The sequence below is a fragment of the Crassostrea angulata genome, chromosome 9, assembly GCF_025612915.1.
Source record: "Crassostrea angulata isolate pt1a10 chromosome 9, ASM2561291v2, whole genome shotgun sequence".
Lineage (NCBI taxonomy): Eukaryota > Metazoa > Mollusca > Bivalvia > Ostreida > Ostreidae > Magallana > Magallana angulata.
The window spans coordinates 2,732,592-2,756,772 of NC_069119.1; the positions used below are offsets into that span (position 1 = coordinate 2,732,592).

At 36.8% G+C, this 24,181-nt stretch overlaps 2 protein-coding genes across 16 annotated transcripts in view; both read left to right on the plus strand.

Annotated features, from left to right (window-relative positions):
• The window catches only part of LOC128162468 (protein cordon-bleu-like), a 48,359-nt gene extending 40,517 nt beyond the window's left edge, over positions 1-7,842 (plus strand). For 10 of the 13 annotated variants that reach the window (XM_052825689.1, XM_052825683.1, XM_052825686.1 and 7 more), the window contains 4 exons: positions 189-215; positions 2,370-2,495; positions 4,002-5,638; positions 5,965-7,842. In XM_052825689.1, coding sequence (XP_052681649.1) covers positions 189-215; positions 2,370-2,495; positions 4,002-5,638; positions 5,965-6,015 — 1,841 coding nt within the window. In that variant the 3' untranslated portion in view covers positions 6,016-7,842. The remainder of the gene's footprint in view (positions 1-188; positions 216-2,369; positions 2,496-4,001; positions 5,639-5,964) is intronic. The other 3 variants (XM_052825685.1, XM_052825684.1, XM_052825688.1) reach the window with 3 other exon arrangements.
• Positions 7,843-16,214: 8,372 nt separating this feature from the next.
• The window catches only part of LOC128162932 (adenylate cyclase type 1-like), a 36,974-nt gene continuing 29,007 nt past the window's right edge, over positions 16,215-24,181 (plus strand). Inside the window, exons 1-2 of one of the 3 annotated variants that reach the window (XM_052826360.1) lie at positions 16,215-17,075; positions 21,326-22,305. In XM_052826360.1, coding sequence (XP_052682320.1) covers positions 21,679-22,305 — 627 coding nt within the window. In that variant the 5' untranslated portion in view covers positions 16,215-17,075; positions 21,326-21,678. Of the gene's footprint in view, positions 17,076-21,223; positions 21,242-21,325; positions 22,306-24,181 lie in introns of those variants that run through there. The other 2 variants (XM_052826361.1, XM_052826362.1) reach the window with 2 other exon arrangements.

Here is a 24,181-nt window from a genome sequence, read left to right on the forward strand (position 1 = left end):
TCTTTGGGAAGGGAAATATTACAATGTGTCTAATTTTTTCTTGCTGTTCACAATATGCATAGAAATGATTGTACTATGCCAATAATTTTTCTACCAATTCTCCATGTACGAGAGAAGCACCTTTTTGTTGGCATGGCAATAGATGCAGCTTTTATCATATAGTTTTTCTTCACCGTTTTTAATTATAGAGTTTCAGTCAAGCGTCAGACACACACGTAAGATATGACAGCAGAAGTGTGATATTGATGTAATATCTAACCTTGTATCAAACAAACCATGTATCGCTATAATATCATGTAAAAACTCCCATTAATATACAGAATATATCTCGTACATATCAAACAAACCATGTATCGCTATAATATCATATCAAAAACTCCCATTAATATACAGAATATATCACGTACATATCAACAAACCATGTATCATCGTAATACCATAGAGCACCTGTGATATTTGTGTATCACGTATCAACAAGCCAACCAATGTATCACACTAGTATTGTACAACTGTCACTAAATGTCACTTGTGTATCATGTATAAGTCAGCCATTTATCAACTCAATATTGTAAAACTTCTATATATAAGAGTATAAGTCATCAACACAAAACCCTTGTACAGTCACACACCCTTTCCCCCTCCAACACCCCCCCCCCCCCCCAAAAAAAAAAATTATGCTTATCTTCATTATAAATTAATTGCTTTCATTGTTTTCTATATTTGCCCAAACGTAGAGCAATGTAACCTACATTATTTTTTTCACCCATTTTATGTCATCTGCCTCTAATTTACATCACCGACTGACAAAATGTCAATTTGTTTGCGTAACTGTAGAGTACAGAGCTAGGACACAATTTATAGAATGCACTCTCTGTTGAATGCCTTCCTGATCCTGTTCTGTAACTAATTAACAGTTAATTAACTCACTGCAGAGCCACAGCAATTACCATGTAACTGGATTTTCTGTTGGGTGCCACTTTTTGCTAAATTTGCTATTATTGTTATTGCAAGTATCATCTCAGATGCAAAAAAAATAAAATTACAAAAAACGTTTAATTGATTTTGTCAGAGTTATTGGAGTAGATGATGTTTGGAAATTGCAAAAAGTACAGAAAATAAATAAATGCACCTGTTTTATAATCAAACTGCAAATATTTGCACCTGCATGAAAAATCAATTATGTGGTAATTTCCAGCCTGTGTAGGCTCGTCAAGTCATCAGTAGGGGGCTAATAGTCATCACAAAGTCTGATTAATTCTTTAATGTGTAATGCTAGATATTCAGCTCGTACAGTACAACTCAACACTGACGTAAATAGGTTACCTCTCTAACTTGAAACCTGTTTAATCCGATAATTTTATCATACAAGAAAACTTGATTGAAAATCTGATAGTTTTCATGGCAATTATTGAAATAAATATTTTTTGGGAAATGGTCACTGAACCTTCAGATCAAAGACATAACTGAACAAGTGAATAGATAAAAGGGTCAGGGAAAGGCTAGACAAATATGAGGGGATTAAAAGACAACTTGACTTAATAACCTTGCACACTAACCCTTTGTTGAATTAATATGAACATGCATGCAGAAAAGTTGTCTTTTCCTCTGATATATCTGTATGATTATGATAGCATCAGGTTTCAGAGTTCTTTTGGTATTTTGTGTATTAAATAACACTATTGTATGAATTTGGGTTGTATTGTATTTGATTTCAATTGTAAGATATGTGTATAGATTCAAAAGAATATTGTCTTTCAAATCTGAATGAGATATAGAAGAAAAACCTGGTTATCTTTCAAGCTGCACTAAAGCATGTTGTTGTTCAGTGTTACTTAGGACTGAAATTTGATTGGATGAAAAAAGTAAATTTGATTATAACTTTGATACTTGTTTCAATGTTACTGATTGGCTGATTTTATACTAAATTGTTAGGTAACACTGAATATGATTGGTCAGCAATAGACCAGAGATTCTTATCTACCTCTGTTTATTCCCTTTTGTATCTGTAAGGGGCTCCTCTGGAGGGAGCATGCAGTGTTCCTGTATTACCTTGGTAAATGAACTTTTGATTTGAAATCAGTTTTGATGGAAAAAATACTTTCAAAAATATTTTTATGTAAAGAAATTGAGCACAGAATCTTTAAAGATATTATATTTTAAATATGAGACATTTTTATCAGAAAAAATCTCTGATAACACTTTACAATGCCCCTTTTTGTTGAAATTTAAATAGTAAACTAGTAATCCCAGGCTCTCATTAGATACTGACTCTTCCTGTCCCACTGTTGTCCCCCCCCCCCCCCTCCAGAGGAGCCCTTGAGCTGGAGCCCTGCTTTCTGTTGTTGACTGTTTTCTGTTGCCCCTCACAGTGCAGAGTCGGGCGGAGAGTCGCACCAGCATGGCCTCCGTGACAACCATTGATGAGATCAACATGGGCTTCGAGCTGGCCATACTGGCGGGACAGGAAGCCATGCTAGAGGAGTCCAGCGAGGAAGGTAAAACCAGTCCCTAGCAGGCAAGGGAGCAGTGTAAAACTAGGACGTGTCTAGTGACAGGCGATGGGGCAGTGTAAAACTAGGACCTGCCCAGCCAGTCTGTCTGTGTGTCAGTGTGCTCTGCGCCCTAATATCTTATGCACGGTCAGCTATGTGGGTCTATATTAATCTGTTTAATCCCGGTATGGCCTTGTGTCTTAGCACTGATCATACTGCATGTGTGTCTGCACTTGAATAACCCCATACTTATCATCCATGCACTTACATATCTACCAAGAGCTCAACAGGAAATATGTTACATTATATATGCATGTTTATATCCATATGTAAGCATATAAAGCAATGCTTAAAGGAAGAATATTGAACATTTACCCCCCAAAAATGAACATTAAATAGCCAAAAATATGATTGCATAATTATACACCAAACATATCAAGTGTATATATAGCTTAGACTTTGCAAAAAATGAATTTTAACTTTAAAATAAAAAAAAGTTCCCAAAAACATGAATCATAACGATCATATCATTACACATTCATTGTCATGTTGAATTTTTTAAATGTCCATGAATGCAAGAATCTGTTGAAAACATTTCTATCTTTGACATCATCAAAAATTGGTAGTCCAGATATGGAAGGAACCTGCAACATATTTATTAAATGAAACACTTTGACTTGTGTGTTACAAATATCTTAATTCTTATATAGAATTGTCTTATAGAAATGAGCACAAAGAGTGTGTAAAACATTATACATCACTGAAATTGTAACATTAATTTAAATTGTGGAGAAACTATAACAGTTATTTAGCTGTGTGGAGCATTTATAATGGTTATTTAGCTGTGTGGAGAAACTATTAAAGTAATTAGCTGTGTGGAGAAACTTAACAGTTATTTAGCTGTGTGGAGAAACTATAACTGTTGCAGTTATTTAAAATTAGCTGTGTGGAGAAACTATAAAATTTATTTAGTTGTGTGGAGAAACTATAACAGTTATTTAGTTGTGTGGAGAAACTATAACAGTTATTTAGTTGTGTGGAGAAACTATAATAGTTAGTAAGCTGTGTGCAGTGACTGATGTACATGTATAGGTTTGATGTGGATTGATTACTAATGTTGTGTTAAGATTGTATAGAGAATAGTAGCAGTCCCATTTTATGTACAGTACTGGTACAGTAAGTCTGTATCATTAAGGTTAGTCCCCAGTCATTTGTTGAAACGGTCTTCATTTGTTGTTACTAGCTTGTATAAGAGAACATTGGCATTTTTAATTCAGCCAAATATATATTTGCATATAGTTAAATCAGCAAAAGCAAAACTGTGTGTGATTATGATACATTTAGTTATTATGAATGTATTAAAATGTAACAGAATTGTTGTGATAGTTGTTTCACTAGCCAGCATTAAATCCAGGGGTTGGGATGGGATGTTGGTATTTGTATTTTTTATGAATATACACTTTTACACCATAGCTGAATTCATGTGATTTATAATTTATGATATTTCAGATGAAGAGGAATACAAAAATGAGATGGCCCACTTTGTGGAAAGGATGAACAAAGAAGTGGTCAACCAGAAACCTGCAGTGGAGGCCGGATCAAACCAGATGGAACCAGATTCAGAACCGAAGCAGAAAATCTCAGTCCAGGTGGCCAAACTGGATTTCTCTAGTGTGGACAGTTCACCCTGTGAAAGTCCGAGGGAAAATAAAAAGTCGGCTCAGCGCGACAGTGAGGTGTCCGAAATCACTTACAGCTTCACTGTCGACTCGGTTCCTCCAGGGTTCCAAGAGACCGAGGAGACTAAAGGTCAGCAAAATGATGTCAAAGGTCAAGAGGAGGAGGAAGAAGAGGAGTATTCAGAGACAATAACAGAGGTGATTTATCCTCTCTCCTCCTCCAGCGATGGACTCGGGAGTCCCCGGCGGATTCCGGACTTGGACTCTCCTAAAGAGCATGTTAAACCTCTGGTTGAAAACCCGAAGGAGACTGTTAAAGCGCAGCCCCAGGTTTCAAGTCAAGAGCCTGCTACTAAACAGGCAGAGGTGGAAAAACCCAAAGAAGTGAAACAGGAGAAAGAGAAACCCAAAGAAGTAAAGCATGAAAAGGAGGAATTTGTTTTGACTTTCGATGATTTACAGAATGTTGATTTCACAGGACCAAAGAAAAAGAAACCACAGAGCTTGAATCTAAGGACAGACACCAAGCCTCCCGGTGAGGAGGTAAAGAGACGGTCGGGGAGGAAATCCCCCGCAGTTGTCACCTCCCCAGTGTTAGTGTTAGAGGAACTCCGATCTCGATTTCGCTCCGACGGCGACGAGAATGTGTTACTGACTCCATTAAAGAAGAGCGGTTCAAGTATCAAGGACCGGTGTAATGAACTGAGTTTTACTCCGAGCTCTGAGGGCGAACAAGAGCATGTGATGGAGGAGAAGTCTATTTCACTGATGGCTCTTCCCATTGTGAAGTCTTCGGAGCGTTTGGTTCCTGATAATTCTGTGGTAGAAAAACTTGATCTCTCCAAAGATGTGACAGATGGTTTGTCAGAGTCCAAGAGTGTAGCAAATAATGAGATAAATGAAGACAGTGTGAATAACAATGAACCTTCTCAGAATGACAGTGACTCTGCACCGAGCTCAGCTCGAGATAGCTTAAACAATAACTCGGCGCCGAGCTCAGCTCGAGGAAGTGTGAGCAGTATGGATGTGGGCCCCATGGAACAAATGCAGCAACAGATCCAGGTCTGGCAGACACAGCTAGAACAAAATCAGAACCTGCTGGCCTCCCAGCCAGTCAGTACGGACGAAAACTCCATACAGCTACAGAACCAGCTCAAAGCTCAGATAGAGATCCAGAAACAGATGCTTGCTCAGATGCAGAAGAGTATGGAGACCCTAGCTGCTCAGGCTACGTCTGTGTCACAGGATTCCCCACGGAATAGTATGGAACCGGCGGAACAGTCCGCTATCCCTGCTCCCATCCCTAGTCCGCCCATGCTGCCGCAGATGAGGATGAAGTCAGACTCCATGGACAAAGAGAAGAAGGCCAAGAAGCGAAGCAGCAAGAAGTTCGAGCCCAAACTCGATCCACGGGAAGAGCTGATGATTCAGATCCGGGGTTTCCAGGGGCGGGGCGCCCTGAAAAAGGTCAGTAACTCCTGCTTATGATCAGACATGACAAGTTTTGATCTACTGTACAGCATGTCAATCAGAAGAGTTGCCTGTAGGTCAGGTGTGTGACTGTTCGCTCCTTAATTTACCAGGCTCAGAATTTCATTGTCTTGTGTTATTTTTTTAAAGAATATTTCATATTTCTATTTTCCATGTGCCAGTTACAGATGATAATTAATGCAAAGTAAAATGACATCATCAATTTTGTGATTATGTATTCTTAATGTCAACACAATGATGTAGGTTAAACAATCAATCTATAAATAACGACCATTTGTTCACATATAGCTTTTACTTAATAGGTTCAGTTGAAACAAACAAAATGGGTGTCTGGACCAGGGGTCACACAGTAACCATAGCAACAGTATCTGCCATGGCAGGGTTAGCCTCATCCATGATGTGAAGTTCGGGAATTTCAACAGCAGAACAACTGATCTGAAGCTAAAACAATTCCACAACAGCCGAAGGGTCAATCTGCAGGGGTCATGAACTTCTGAACCAAAGTACATGCATTAATGTTAAGGTCAAGGGTCAAGGTTGTATAAAGTGGTGGCTGAGATGTTCAAATCAAAACTGAAGTAAAAGCTGTACCTTGTTGTTACAGTTCTGTGACGACGACAAATTCATTTTTCAATATGAATTCAACATTAACCATTTGATGTAGCTGTTACATACTGAAACATATTTAATCAGTCCATTTACTAGTCTTCCAAAGAAGTTTGATCACCAGTCATATGACACAGATTTCAACCAATGAATGAAGAGATTTATTGATCTAGTTTCAATAAAGCATTTCCAAATCAACAGATTATTGTACATGTAATGGTCATGTAATACATGTATAAATGTGATATTCTGAGCTATGAAGTGTGTATTCGTCAATAGTTATTTTTTATGCAATAAAATAAATGATGCTTTTTTGATAACAACGTTAACATTTTATCATCATAAATTCAATATTTTCACTACAAAATAGATGTACATTTTTTTTTGTTTCCAAAATAGATGTACATATATTTGTTGGTTTTGGCTGGTCAAAAAATAGCAGCAGCCATTTTTTTCTCAAAGTAAGGATTTTTTTCTCTTTTCTTCATTGATAATCAACCATCACTGATTTTATTTTGTTTTATACTCTTTATATTGGCACAGATAATCATTTATAGTTACATGAAATCAAATTCAAAACATCAGGTGTGCTTGTATGTGATCTTTACATTGTACTATCACTGGAAGCCTGTGTTGTATAAATGTTTTATTGATGTTCATATGTTGAAAAAAAGTGCAATTTAAAGTTTACCAGTTTATTCATGTTTTTTTTTAGTTTTGTTAAATGTACGTGAATTGTAAATATATATGCACATGTGTATAATGCGTATTCAAAAAGAGTGTTCATTTAGTTAGAGTCAGCATATATAAGAAATGGACAGCTAGATCAATGTGACTTGTTGGGTATTTAGTTCCACTGCATGAAAGATGGAGTGATTTGCCCCTTAAATTTAGGGCAGGTCTGATTTTACATGTTTTCTAGTATTTTTGTATAACCTGTGATGAAGAGAAACTATTTAGGTTTGTAACTATGTAACCAGAGGACTTTTACTACATAATTAGAACAACATTACACTGATGTCAAGGTCAGTATATATTTCTACTAATATCAAACAGTGTGTAATGAATATTCATTGATTAGAGTCAGAATATGTAGTTATAATACGCGATATGCATATTCATACAGTATGAAATCTTTGAATTTAGACAGTTTTCATTTTCATGATAAATAATTATAAACATTTTAGTCAGGAAGAGGTATGCAAAAAATTGTTATGCATAAAATGCTATTTCAAAATGAATTATAAATGAAATTCAATTTATAATTAGAATATACCGGTATATAATATTAAACTACAGATTCGTTTTAAAACAATGAAACTCTAAATTTTATTCTGAATTGAGATTATAGTTTGCGATGAAAATGTATATTGTGATAAGGAAAAATCTTGGGGTAAAAATGACAATTGGACACAAGATCAAAAGCTTATTACAGTAGCTGTATTTATTCACCACGACCAATATGTATCTCAGATGTGGATATATTTTTTTATTTGTATATTATCAATTGTATACACGTGTATATTGAAGGCTTTGTGAAAAACCAAGGCCAGCATTAAAAATACGAAATTTTACCTTGTTCTTTGTTTCTTTTATTGGAGGACATTTTACTTTTGGGATAATCTGTTTATTACTACGGATTACTCGGCGGAACCTCATGGTTGGAAAAAACTTAGTTCTCTATAATAATCCATAACTGACATTGAAATCAAAGTATCCGCGAATGAATAACCATTATTGTTATATGATTTACAATAACAGATTTCTTTATTGTTATATGATTTACAATAACAGATTTCTTTATTGTTATATGATTTACAATAACAGATTTCTTTATTGTTATATGATTTACAATAACAGATTTCTTTATTGTTATATGATTTACAATAACAGATTTCTTTATTGTTATATGATTTACAATAACAGATTTCTTTATTGTTATATGATTTACAATAACAGATATCTTTATTGTTATATGATTTACAATAACAGATTTCTTCAGTAAAGTTTTATATTACCTGTGGTTCACATTTTAGTCATTGTGTCAATTTAAATTAAAGGAATAGTCTATATGGTATCAACATTAATATAACAATATAAGAACTTTAATAAAAATTACTGATGGTGAAAATTTACAACGAATTAAAGAGAAAGGATAATTCCTTCAGAATAAAGTTGACCTGATCGGAGGATAGCAGAGATCACTGCGGCATAAGTGCGATTTGTACATTACATCACCCTTTTAATGATATATAAAGTTTTAAAATTAGTTGCATCTGCCATACACTTTGTTTTATAAATAATAACATATACTGAGAAGTTCATTACTTTTGATCAGGCAATCTTGTAGCAGGTTTGAACAGTATTTCCCCAATTAAACAAAGAGGGACAACTGCGAATTTCGTATGGAATATTGAAACACGGTTATCTTTCTTAACACTAGCCTATCCTCGTCGATTCTTGTATGCAACCTGCAAAAATGGATACCGTAAATTAAAGAAGTCAAGCTATCTATCAAGCATTTTACTGTAACTAAGTTCTAGTGCGTTCGCCAAGGTGCGTTGTATGAAAATGTTGGCAAGGGAAGATTTTTTTAAAGAGATGCAAACCTCAAGAATTAATTTTCAAGGAGTATGAGTTAAATCATATCCTGAATGTACGATATCAGTGCATGGTAATAGTCTACAGATATGTCAAAGATATCCGGTATCTATGTGCTCAGTGGATCAGGGCATCATTGCGATAACAATTCATTTCAATTTCACGACGGTTTGATAAAACAGAATAAGATGTCAGTATGTAGTAAATACACAATAGCCCAGTGTTACAATAGTCTGATTACACAATACTGTGATAACATAATAGTTTAAAGTCACAATTTTGTGATTACATAATAATTCAATATGACAGTGATGTACATGTAGTTACATAAATGTCATAATAGTCTTTATACACATTAGTCCAATGTCACAATGGTGTGATTACACAATAGTTTAGTGTCACAATTTTGTTAACACAATAGTAGTGTCGTAATAATGTAATTACCGAATTGTCCAATCACATAATGATGTTATAACACATTAGTCAAATGTTACAATGGTGTGATTACACGCTTGTTCAATGTCACAATGGTGTGGTTACACACCTGTTCAATGTCCCTATTGTGTGATTACACACTTGTTCAATGTCAGAATTGTGTGATTATACAATTGTTTAATGTCCCAATGGTGTGATTACACACTTGTTCAATGTCACAATGGTGTGATTACACACTTGTTCAATGTCACAATGGTGTGGTTACACAATACTTCAATGTCACAATGGTGTGATTACACACTTGTTTAATGTCACAATGGTGTGAATACACACTTGTTCAATATCACAATGTTGTGATTACACACTTGTTATTACACACTTGTTTAATGTCACAATGGTTTGATTACACACTTGTTCAATGTCACAATGGTGTGATAACACACTTGTTCAATATCACAATGGTTTGGTTACACAATACTTCAATGTCACAATGGTGTGATAACAAATTCTTCAATGTCACAATGATGTGATCACACACTTGTTTAACGTCCCAATGGTGTGATTACACACCTGTTCAATGTCCAAATGGTGTGATTACACAATAGTTCAATATCCCAATGGTATTATTACACACTTGTTCAATGTCACAATGGTGTGGTTACACACCTGTTCAATGTCACAATGGTGTGATTACACATTTGTTCAATGTCACAATGGTGTGATTACACAATAGTTCAATGTCACAATTTGGATTATACAATAGTTCAAGGTCCCAATGGTGTGATTACACACTTGTTCAATGTCACAATGGTGTGATCACATACTTGTTCAATGTCACAATGGTGTGATTACACACTTGTTCAATGTCACAATGGTGTGGTTACACAATACTTCAATGTCACAATAGTGTGATTACACACTTGTTTAATGTCACAATGGTGTGGTTACACACTTGTTCAATGTCACAATGGTGTGATTGCACACTTGCTCAATGTCACAATGGTGTGATTACACACTTGTTCAATGTCTCAATGGTGTGGTTACACACTTGTTCAATGTCACAATGGTGTGGTAACACAATAGTCCAATGTCACAATGGTGTGATTACATACTTGTTCAATGTCCCAATGGTGTGATTACACAATAGTTCAATGTCCCAATGGTGTGATCACACAATAGTTCAATGTCAAAATGGTGTGATTACACAATAGTTCAATGTCCCAATGGTGTGAATTCACACTGGTGTGATGACACTATAGTTCAATGTCCCAATGGTGTGATTACACACTTGTTCAATGTCACAATGGTGTGATTACACACGTGTTCAATGTCACAATGATGTGATTACACACTTGTTTAACGTCCCAATGGTGTGGTTACACACTTGTTCAATGTCACAATGGTGTGATTACACAATAGTCCAATGTCCCAATGGTGTGATTACACACTTGTTCAATGTCACAATGGTGTGATTACACAATAGTTCAATGTCCCAATGGTGTGATTACACACTTGTTCAATGTCACAATGGTGTGATTACACACTTGTTCAATGTCACAATGGTGTGGTTACACAATAGTTCAATGTCACAATGGTGTGATAACACACTTGTTCAATATCACAATGGTTTGGTTACACAATACTTCAATGTCACAATGGTGTGATAACAAATTCTTCAATGTCACAATGATGTGATTACACACTTGTTTAACGTCCCAATGGTGTGATTACACACCTGTTCAATGTCCAAATGGTGTGATTACACAATAGTTCAATATCCCAATGGTATGATTACACACTTGTTCAATGTCACAATGGTGTGGTTACACACCTGTTCAATGTCACAATGGTGTGATTACACACTTGTTCAATGTCACAATGGTGTGATTACACAATAGTTCAATGTCACAATTGTGTGATTATACAATAGTTCAATGTCCCGATGGTGTGATTACACACTTGTTCAATGTCACAATGGTGTGATCACACACTTGTTCAATGTCAAAATGGTGTGAGTACACACTTGTTCAGTGTCACAATGGTGTGGTTACACAATACTTCAATGTCACAATAGTGTGATTACACACTTGTTTAATGTCACAATGGTGTGGTTACACACTTGTTCAATATCACAATGGTGTGATTGCACACTTGTTCAATGTCACAATGGTTTGATTACACACTTGTTCAATGTCTCACTGGTGTGATTACACACTTGTTCAATGTCACAATGGTGTGGTAACACAATAGTCCAATGTCCCAATGGTGTGATTACACAATAGTTCAATGTCCCAATGGTGTGATCACACAATAGTTCAATGTCAAAATGGTGTGATTACACAATAGTTCAATGTCCCAATGGTGTGGTTACACAAAAGTCCAATGTCACAAAGGTGTGATTACATAATAGTTCATTGTCCCAATGGTGTGATTACACACTTGTTCAATGTCACAATGGTGTGATTACACAATAGTTCAATGTCCCAATGGTGTGATTACACACTTGTTCAATGTCGCATTGAAGTGATTACACAATAGTTCAATGTCCCAATGGTGTGATTAAACACTTGGTCAATGTCACAATGGTTTGATAACACAATAGTTCAATGTCACAATGGTGTGATTACACAATAGTTCAAAGTCTCAATGGTGTGATTACACACTTGTTCAATGCTACAATGGTGTGATTACACAATAGTTCAATGTCACAATGGTGTGATTACACAATTGTTCAATGTCCCAATGGTGTGATTACACACTTGTTCAATGTCACAATGGTGTGATTACACAATAGTTCAATGTCCCAATGGGGTGGTAACACAATAGTTTAATGTCACAATGGTGTGGTTACACAATAGTTCAATGTCCCAATGGTGTGATTACACACTTGTTTAATGTCACAATGGTGGGATTACACACTTGTTCAATGTCACAATAGTGTGGTTACACACTTGTTCAATGTCACAATGGTGTGGTTACACAATTGTTCAATGTCCCAATGGTTTGATTACACACTCGTTCAATGTCACAATGGTGTGGTTACACACTTGTCCAATGTCACAATGGTGTGGTTACACACTTGTTCAATGTCACAATGGTGTGATTACACAATAGTTCAATGTCACAATGGTGTGGTTACACAATAGTTCAATGTCACCATGGTGTGGTAACACAATAGTCCAATGTCACAATTGTGTGGTTACATAATAGTTCGATGTCCCAATGGTGTGATTACACACTTGTTTAATGTCACAATGGTGGGATTACACACTTGTTCAATGTCACAATGGTGTGGTTACACACTTGTTCAATGTCACAATGGTGTGATTACACACTTGTTCAATGTCACAATGGTGTGGTAACACAATTATCTAATGTCACAATGGTGTGGTTACACACTTGTTTAATGTCACAATGGTGTGATTACACACTTGTTCAATGTCACAATGATGTGATTACACACTTGTCCAATGTCACAATGGTGTGGTTACACACTTGTTCAATGTCACAATGGTGAGATTACACACTTGTTCAATGTCACAATGGTGTGATTACACACTTGTTCAATGTCACAATGGTGTGGTTACACACTTGTTCAATGTCGCAATGGTGTGATTACACAATAGTTCAATGTCACAATGGTGTGGTTACACAATAGTTCAATGTCCCAATGGTGTGATTACACACTTGTTCAATGTCACAATGGTGTGGTTACTCACTTGTTCAGTGTCCCAATGGTGTGGTTACGCAATAGTTCAATGTCACAATGGTGTGATTACACAAATTTAGTTCATTGTCCCAATGGTGTGAATTCACACTTGTTTAATGTAACAATGGTGTGGTAACGCAATAGTCCAATGTCACAATGGTGGGGCAACACAATAGTTCAATGTCCCAATGGTGTGATCACACAATAGTTCAATGTCCCAATGGTGTGATTACACAATAGTTCAATATCCCAATGGTGTGATCACACAATAGTTCAATGTCCAAATGGTGTGATCACACACTTCTTCAATGTCACAATGGTGTGGTTACACACTTGTTCAATGTCACAATGGTGTGATCACACACTTGTTCAATGTCACAATGGTGTGATCACACACTTGTTCAATGTCACAATGGTATGATTACACAATAGTTCAATGTCACAATGGTGTGATCACACACTTGTTCAATGTCACAATGGTGTGGTTACACACTTGTTCAATGTCACAATGGTGTGGTTACACACTTGTTCAATGTCACAATGGTGTGATAACGCAAAAGTTCAATGTTCTAGTAACAATGGTGTGATAACATGATAATTTAATATCACAAGAGTGATTTTACAGCAGGTTTTTTCCAAAATCATGGGATTATTAAATGGTTCAATTAGATTTATTTGAATACATGTTGAAAACCAAACAAAAAAACCCCAATCCTTTTCTGTTAGAAGAGAATTGAAAACACATTATCCCTATATCAATGCCAAATAAGCCTCTGTCAAAATCTTCCATGCAGGTTTTTAATATCGAGGGGAAATGTAGAAACAGGAGTTCATTAATATAGATTGAGCTTTTCTTCATGTTGTCATCTGTGCGGAGATAATGTTTTAAATCTGTATAACGGAAACACTACTTCGAATGACCCAGCGTTCTGATGAATTTCTCTTCGATAAAATCTCCTGTCTTTTCGCTTTCATAAAACAATATTCAATAATTCATACGATGTTCAAAGTTATCAAGACATAAATTTAACTTGATCGTAAAGAATATGTTGGCGATTTTTTTTTCTAAAAAATTATGAATTTTCTCTCTGATAAAATCTAATGTGTTAATATAACGCTTTTCGATTCCAATAAACAATATTTAATAATTCACATGCATGATATTTAAAGTTTTCATTAAGACATAAATTTAGCTTGAAAGTGTAAGATATTCTGGCGATTTTGAATCAAAACAGTCACGTAATTTAAAACAAGTGAAAGCTTTAAGCAGGCAGTAAAATACAGTTATAATAAGCATACTAACCGACCCGTCGGAAAATGAAGTAAGTTTAAAGGGTTAGATTGTAGTGGCCATTTTTAGACTGTATTTATCTCCTTTAGAAGAGCTCTATATAAACATATAGGAAAATACCCAAATTTAAGAAATAAGATAAATGTATTTTTCTATATTAAAGATTAGTTTATAGGTATAATATAAATCATATCGTGAAAATTTAATCAAATCTGATGGTAAGTTTGTTGACCATCCAGCCTCTTTAATAATCCACGTCCAGCTCGAGAGTCGCCATTTTTTACATATACACAAATTGGTAATGCTGTTTCAAGGCATATATGTCAGAGCCAAGTAAAGAGACGATATATCAGAAGTAAATTGTAACGCCATATATAGCTGCCTTATGTGGCTATTTCATAAGAAGATGGTGCTTTATTATATGAAGATGATGCTTTTTTACGAAGGTGATGCTTAATTATATGAAGATGATGTTTAATAATATGAAGATGGTGTTTTATTATGTAAAGATTGTGCTTTATTATGTGAAGATGGTGCGTTGTTATGTGAAGATGGTGCTTTTTTATATGAAAGTGGTCACTCGGAACTTTATTTTTGAAGACTGTGTTAAACATAATATATTATTTTATTTCGAAATTTTGAATCTAGAACAAAAATTGATAAATTAAATTCATTTAATATCCCATTGCTAGTTCCTCTTTTTTAGCACAGTAAGTATCTAGGTTACGAGATGAACTGTACGACTTGATCTCAACTGAATTGACAAATTAAAATTAACAATTAAAAGAATAATACAATATTTTGTCAGTATTTCTTGACATTTTACTTTTGCCTTTACCACTTGTAAAAGGGCCTTCTTTGAGCTATATTGTTGTATAGTAGACCTTTCCCTTTGACTTTTCCTTACTTTCTCTTCAAGTCAAATCCTATCACCTAGGGCATCAATCTGTTTAAAATCAGATCCTCAATCCGTTCCTTTATTTGTTTTGTTTTTTATAATGTTTTGTTTTGAAACCACTCAGAATGTGAACTCTTCCTCCAGCTCGCCACTTAGGTTTGAGAGGAACGGTCATCAATGATGACGACCGGCTGGGCAGTGACAATAACAAAATTAGGAGCGGATCAAAGATCTGATTTTAATCCGATTGCTATTAATACTAGGCTTTAATTCTTGTAATATTCCGCCATTATATAGTTGTCACTTAATAGATATAAGTTCAGCTGAGGTAAAGTCGTACACATATCATCTCGTTAGCTTATATACTAATTATGCGAGAAAAAAAGAGGAACTAGCATTGGTGTATAATATGGACTTTGTTGCAAGATTTTTTTATTTACTTTTTAAATTTCGAGATAAATGGTAAATTAACTCAATATTAAAAAAAATGAGGAGTTCCGAGTGATCATCTTCACATTAAAAAGCACCATCATATATAAAAGCACCATCTTCACATAAAAAAGCACCATCTTTATACTTATATAATAAAGCACCATCTTAATATTTACATGAAAATACCACAGCATAATATAATAAAGCACCATTTTCACATGAAATAGCCACATAAGGCAGCTTTGGCGTTCCATTATATGAAAAATTGTCTGAAAAATTTAATGGTACTAATTATTTTAACAGAATCTGTGGGATGATTCTATTAATCAACCAAACACTAGCGCAAATTTTTGTGCTAATTGTAATATTTTAATACGAACGTAACTGTACGTAGCTCCCAGGTCGTTTTCATACACGTGAACATGTATTAAATCATTTTAAAATGAAATAAATCTCTGTACACCCAGTAGCTTATTCAAATTTTCCATTTAATATCCTGATGTTTCGACCCCTCGCTCCCACCCCCACTCCTGATCGCGATCCGCCCCCGTGTTTGTGTACGGATCACCGGGTGTCGGGGCAGCGTGCTGGGTCCTCGTCTCCGTGATAACATCTCCTACTGTGACACCGTCAGACAATGCGGCCCATTGTTTGACCACGGGGCACAGAGGCAAACAAGATTAAGCGATCTCCGCCATCACTCTCACACGATTAAATCCACGGTACCCCCGTCCCCGGTCAGCTGTGTGGGACATTTACTCGCTCGACTTCTTACGGACACCTTCCATCCAATATTAATGTGTTATTCTGACCTTTGAACCGCGATCCCCGGAGAAAGGCGAGAAAAATGTAAACAAACAAGGCGTGCAGGTATTGGGTTCGGCGCAGGTAGAGAATGGCCCAGCACTTCATTCAGGTGTTTGGGATTTAACAAAGCCAATATTCTTCTCAATTAACAACGAGTTTACACGTAACTTTTCGGCCGTGACTGACAGAAAGCTTTTCTGACAGATTCTAGGGGGAGATATTCTCTGTACCCCCGCTTCCGCTGAAGTTTTCCCCCTAATTTTTGCAGACGACATATGCACAGATTGGGTATAGCCGTGTACACACGTGGGGAACAGCGGAGGTACAGCGCAAGGCATTCCGCGCCGTGGAGGTTTTCTTCTCGTTCTCTGTCGAACCCCGTGTTCCCTCAGCGGCGGTCATTGATGAGAAAGGTAAAAATCAGGAACTTAATTCTCGACTAGATCAGTTGATCTCTTGATAGGGAGATTGTGAGAGAAAGAAAGAACAAGGGACCCGACATCAGCTGTGTAGTGTGTTGTGAAGGATTTTAAAACTCCCCGAGTCTCTCTCGCCACTGCTGATTTTTAACAAAGACATTCCCCTTCAATTTGACCGGAGAAATTGTTAAGATAATACATCCAGTCCACGAAAGGTAAGGACAACTTTTCTCTGTAAATCAATGAGTTATTCAATTTTAAAAAGAATTAGTGTTTGGATTTTTACACACCAGAGAGTTTGATTTTTATCATTATTTTATCAGAACATTATCCTGTATAATCGGACCGTTGTTAATGTTCAACATGTAGATACTGTAGTTCTTACCAGCGGTTGGCAATCACCGTGTATTAATTAATTTCTACAATCAATTCATCTTTGAAAAATCATGTCGAAAACCACTATGATTGACATTTATACTTAAACTTGGAGAGGGGATATTTTCTTCATAGCTTTTGAATTCTTACCTAGCCCCGATCCCGTTTGTAAGACTCCCCCCCCCCCCCCCCCCCCTCCAACACACACACATACACTCCTCATATTTTTACCTAAAGTTATACAACTACGTTATTAGCCGAGTGGTATTAATTTTCACAGAAGCTTACATAGGTACATGTATTAGCGGCAGTATAAATAGAGGGATTAAATCAGCTTACTAGATAACACTTTTCTCTAAATCTAGAACTGATTGTCCATCTCTTACACTTATATGTTAACCCCCAATCGATGTGATTATAGAAGCCTGACCCCACATGCTGCGGTGTTACTAATCTTTTGATAAGCAGATGGATTCTCTATATTATTTCATTTCCATAAAAATGCGAAAAATGTGTTGTCTTTCTCTTACATGTTAAAGTGTCTGTAAAAGAGAGAGAGAGAGAGAGAGAGAGAGAGAGAGAGAGAGAGAGAGAGAGAGAGAGAATTATGTAACAATAATGTTGAATTCTTTATTCCGCTGTTCTCTGGCTTTTCCTACACGGTAGGGGATCAGGATTTTGAATTGCTTTTTTGACGGTTTTTGATCTATTACACGGCTGATGTTCGGGGCACGCGCCAAAAAACACTCGTATTAGAAGGCTGCCAAGTTCTTTGTTTCCGCCATTTAGCGTTTTCTTTTGTTGTAAGAATCTGGTCGTCACTATCAGTGAAGATGGTACAGGGCATCCAGATTCATTCAGAGCAGAATAAACTCTATCAGCGAACAGCTAGAGGACGAGCCTACATAGGATACATGTACATAGACAAAATAGTACATTGAGAGATCAACAGAAATGTTTCGATTAGTTAGAACGACGGTAAACTACATATAATGTAATGCACGTGAAATGCCAACATGGAAATAAGTGCATTTTCCGACGAGGTTTTTAGATATACTCGCGATATGCACACTGTGTGACGATGATTACAGAGATACCGCGGAGAGTGCAGGTGCATTGCACAAAGTTTACTGACGTGCCTATGTGTATCACACGGAGATGAATACAATCACAATGTCGACAGTACGACTGACAGCTGACAGCGATGCACACGTGACAGTAAAACCCGTGACAGTTATACACGTAACAATAGTCGTGTATGTTGACAACAGTGCACGGACGGTGTCAACGTGTAATGCACGTTTACTGACAGTTTACTGTACACGTGCACAGTGACGATAAACAATATCTGTACACCTTTACAGTGGCAATACACAATATCGATGCATTGTGTAGAAAAAACAGATGAAACTTTGTAGTCAGAACAAAATTCTGCCATATTCTCGACAATTTGAGACACCTTAGTGCGTTAGACACAATAATACATAGACATCACTATCATAATGATGTTTGAAATGATCTGAGACATCTTACTGTTTAAATGCTGTATAGACTTGATATTGAAATACAATAGTATTTTAAGTGGAAGCACAATAAACACGTATAACAAAACCTCTGGTAACGCCACATAAAAGAAATCGTTTCCGCGCTATGCGTCATTAAGTGGGTAAAAGTCGGCTTAGACTCCCTCCACCCTCCCCGTCTGTTTCCCCTGACTAATATCGTACAAATGATGACCCCCCCTGTCAGCACTTTCTCATTACCCCCCTATAATCGGTCGCCAGTGCAACGATCGGACCCTCATATCTCTGAGAACCTTGTCATACTAAGAAGACAGCGGTAATATGAGGAATATATCCACGCTAGGGCTTTCAATTTGAGTCCTTCCGGTTTTTCATCAAATCTGTACCAGATATGTGGAATAGCTTTGATCTGGTCGACCCTGTAATCAAAACACTCTGCTGTCTATAATGTCTGGCACGCGCCCTCTGTGGGTGTTTGAAAGCAGGTGCCCGCGCACGCACATGCATGCATGCATTTTTTAGAATCCGAAAATTACATTTTTTTAAAAGCGATTAATGAAACATTATATCAGCAATTCAATGTTCTGTCGCTCATAAAATTCATACCTGAAATATTTTGCGATCAGATTTAAGTAAACTGTTTATATTGAGGCATTTTTTGGCTTAATGACAGCTATTATGATTAAAGGCAGTGTCCAATTCAAAAATACGATATCGAATTGTGTTTGTTTTTATCAGACACCTGGTATGAATTATATTTGATTATAAATATTCTGACATTCTGATAAAGTGTTTATCTGCTTGCATTCTCCTGATTTTGTAACAAACTTTTTTTTGTATTTTTTATTTTATTCTCCAAGTTGTGGAAAAAATATAATTAAGACAATATATATTCAATCTTTTCATTTATTTATTACATTTCTAAGCACTAATTTTTAAAAAAAAATTTTACTCTTTTTTCTTCACCCATGTATTTCCTTTTAAATCATTTCTATCATTTGATACAATTTCTCTTGCGTCAATATTAAAACATGGCATTTTTGTACAAAGCTATTACATTGTCAAAAACAACTCCCACGTAGGGCCATTTCCTAGTTCTGTTTAATTCTGTTTTACGAGCCATCAACACGTCGATAAGGGTCTCTGTAAAATCAAAAGACCATATTTTAACCATCAAATTGGTTCTTCGTCCATTAAAAAAAAAATGGCCGTGAATTTTGACGTGCGCGTGGCTGCTGCCGGGCTATCAGCCTCTGAGATTCCTAGGGAGCCGTGTCCCTGACATCTCTCCGTGTATCTCCACGGCCCGACACAGAGACAGGAAATGGTCGTCTTAGAGAGAAGTTGTTGGTCCTAGAGATTCACTTGTCGTTTTGTGAATCGTCTGTCGGTGTTGTCGTAGCATTTGTGTATTGATAATCTCTTCAGACTGAAGGGTCTGTATCGCTTCGTCGTGGATACCAGAAGGAGCGACCAGACATGCAATCGGTATAAAAAGTTCATCCCCTAGTCCCTCAAATATGCTAGTATTTACTATAATGGTTGTCTCTGGACTTGTTCGGTCTGAAAACTTCCAGTCTGATAACTTCCTCCCTGATGTGAACGATTGCCTGATTTCAAACTGGGCACCCTCTGTGCATAGATTGAAACTGAGCTGGCCGTGAGAAATGATCACCAGGAATGCATTGGTCATCTACAGTGACTGACAGGCTGTGATTGGGTGCACTAGGGGCAACTGTGCCAGTGTAGTATTACAATAGGATAATCGAGTCCATTATGTGAAAAGCTGCTGGTTTGTTCGTAAAGTAATCCGTAATGAGAGTGAAAACTACACGTACTTGTTTCAGTTCTAGAATTATGTTAGAAAGGTAAACATGTATTTCAGAAATGTTCAGAATTGTGAAAAAACAGGTATCTGTGTGACTGATGTAAAACTTGTGGTGGGGGGTGTTGGTGGTGGGGTGTTGACGGTGGGGTGTTGGTCAGGGTGGAAACTGAACACATAGGGTGCCTACGGTCTAAGTTTAACAGCAGTGCTAAAGGTAGGGACGACACTTCTTCTAGGTAAATGACGTACATATGTATTTACTTTATGTGAAATGCCACATAATTACACAGGTAAACTCCAGAAACACACAGACACACGATGAAATCACATTCAGGCTCCGCTGAACGTACATATTGTTTTATCTGACCCATAAATGAACTCTCGTCAGAATAATTAGATTTCTGCTTCGTTACCTGAAAATAGATTAGCAGACTAAGATAAAACCAAGAGATGTTCCGCAGGAGCTCTGTATAGTTCTCTAGGGCGATCACTGTAAAACGTATGTGTAGGTAGGTACTATGTATGTATGTATGTATGTGGATAAGAGAGAGAGAGAGAGAGAGAGAGAGAGAGAGAGAGAGAGAGAGAGAGAGAGAGAGAGAGAGAGAGAGAGAATGAATGGAACGCTGAGACATTTTTACAGAGAGTACACAGTGTTTGTATATCATGCACAATTTTGCTTCAGTTGATATAATATTTACCTGTGTAAATTGATTATTGAATTCTTTCATTATTCTAGCAGGTAAATCAACAAGATCACAGACCTACATCTAAACACAGCAAAATGTGAAGCAGAGAGAAGAGACGGGGAAAATCGAAGTCAAGTTTGAAATGAACTTGCTACAAAGCTATTTCAAACTGCTTCAAGAAATGTCATAGTGTAACATGGTTTAAGCATGGAGAGGTGTGGTTTTTACGGAGCTGCCTCGGCTGACATGGGTTAGTATCAGATTTTGGGGATCATATCATTGGTGTTTGTACCTGAAGCACGCAAGGATAAGAAAATGACAGAGGACGCAAGAATGTTTCAAAGCCTACATTTATAAAACCTATAAGCCAGACTCAAACAAAGAAAAACTTTCAAAACCGGAAATGCAGAACAACAGTGCTGACGAGACGGATCCGGAAATGGAGGGTGGACCGGAAACAAAGCCTCTGACAAAACGAAAAAACTTGATGAAGCGGCGACTGAGTCCATACAAGTTCAAAAGTGAGGAGTTAGAGAAATTGTACCAGAGGTATATATACAACCTCCAGCAGTCGGCCCTTCGGTACACATTAGGAGTGTTCATAATTCTCACGGCAACCCTATCTGCATTGGAGTTTGCGTATATTCGGGATTTTACCATCTATGGCCTGTGTCACGGAATTATGTGTCTTATCTTCATCGCAATGTTCATTCTGATGCTATTCTTCCTCTTTAAGTACGACTGCATGAGAGAGGTCCACTTCCGGGTGGTAGTGCACGTGATTCTGTTCTTCATGGTGTGTTTCGCCGTTCTGTCGTTCCCCTTTGACCTGGACCACCCCCTGGCGCCCCGCCCCACATACACGCACGCGGACGGTGTGTGGCAGATAGTATTCGTGGTGTTCATCATCTACTCCCTCGTGCCCCTAAGGACCCTACTCGCCGTCATCTGTGGCGTCATCATTCCAGCCAGTCACGTGGTCGTCTGCATCGTCACCAAGACCGAGAACGATTCTGATTGGTGGAGACAGGTAAGCGTTCGTAGGAAAAAAAACTATTTTTGAAAATCTTTGATTCAGTTTGCTTCATCTAAACCACAGTTAATCAGACACACATATACCAAACTTTGTTAAAACTGTAGTCTAGATCCAGAGAACACATGTATATCTGTTTTCTTTGTTGTAACGAGACAGTCGTTCTAACGAAATCCCGAACAAGCAGACTATACACCAAACGACCTTGATAGATGAAATCTTTCGTGACAAAAACTAATTGAAGTGATAAAAAGAAAATTGAAATTCGCTTTAAGATTATAAAATTTCACTTTCAAGAAAAATGAGACAACAATGTCTGTTGTTTGGTAAAAAAAAAAGTGTGGTGTGTGAATCAAGGCTCTCTCCAGGTCCTGGTGCCCACCCCAGTTAATTGGGGAAACCAATATTGTAGCCTCTGGAATGCCTGAATCTGACATAAAGACAATCTGTAAGAAATGTGTTACACATCAAAATGTTGTTTTATTTACGCAGAAGTATCTTGCTGCTAATCACATGTAGTTTGAATATAGTTTTATTGATTTTTTTTTTAACCATAATTGAAAACGAAATATATGACAATGTCAACTGATACTGTAGATTCTTAATTAACCGCGAGGAATTAATATCCGCGTAAAATCGCGAGAGGCACCCTTCACGGATTTTTAAATCTCGCTATTATTTTCTTAGAGTTAAAAACTTAATGAAATAAGGATGGGAATTCCGTGATCGCGATTTTATATTCTCGCAATTTGATCCGAAACCGCGGGATCGCGGAATTAAGTACTCGCGTAATAGAAGGAATTTGCAGGAAATACCTAGAAATAGATGTGCTGATGATGCAGACATTGAAGTTTATTTTCTATATCAATTATGATTGTATAGACCTACTTATAAACATGTAATTCATAACGTTTGATTGATGCTTAACGTAAGCTGGACTCATTAACTGACAGAAAGGTTTCTAAGAACTGTACCGCCAGCCGTCCACCAACATGAGAAAGATCACACTCAGCTTCATACACGTATCTTCGGATTCCAAGTTAATACGTTAAATAATGACGTCGCCATATAAAAGAACAGAGAAATAATTTTAACACCAATAAACCGCTATAAATGGTCTATGGACTGCTAAAACCAGAAATATTAAATTCGATGTTCTTTAATGAAACTGAAGGAGAGTAATCAAAATTTGATACTCAGTTTCGGTAAATCTATCCGATTTTAATGACAAGACTTTGGACATGAAGAAATGTAGGATCTCTGAGAATGGTGGCTGATTCCTCGGATACCACACGCATTTTGTAGCGCTTGATTGAATTGTATGTAAAGAAAGCAGTTAGTGTCGGTGTAAAAAGTCCCACATCGATCCACAGTTCTAACAAACTGAACTCAAACAGTTTAGGCTATCAGAGCATTTACTACGTTAAGCATTTAAGATCTCAATTTTATCGCACAAAAAGAACCATGAGAGAACTTCAAAACTCATCGGGTTCAACATCCTCAAGATTTCGCTTTTTTTTCTAACGACCCATTATCTTAAGAGGAGGTATTCAAAATCAATTTCAGAGTAGGGTCCAGATTGTAGATAATTAGTAATTACTGTTTAACGGGTTCGGTAACTCGATTTCTTAGTGCTTGTGTACGCATGAGTGTGGTGCCCGGATGTAGATGTATTCAGTTTTGCTGTTCAAAGCTAAACACCTTGTTTAAAGATGTCACACAACACACATTTGCGACAATGCGATGTATGAATTGCATCACAGAAACTTGAATTCATTAAAACATATAACGCTGTTGCGTTAAAGCGCTTTCACGCAGATGCCTTACGAGTTATGGCGTAATGGTCAACGACATCACGGCGTAATGTTAAAAA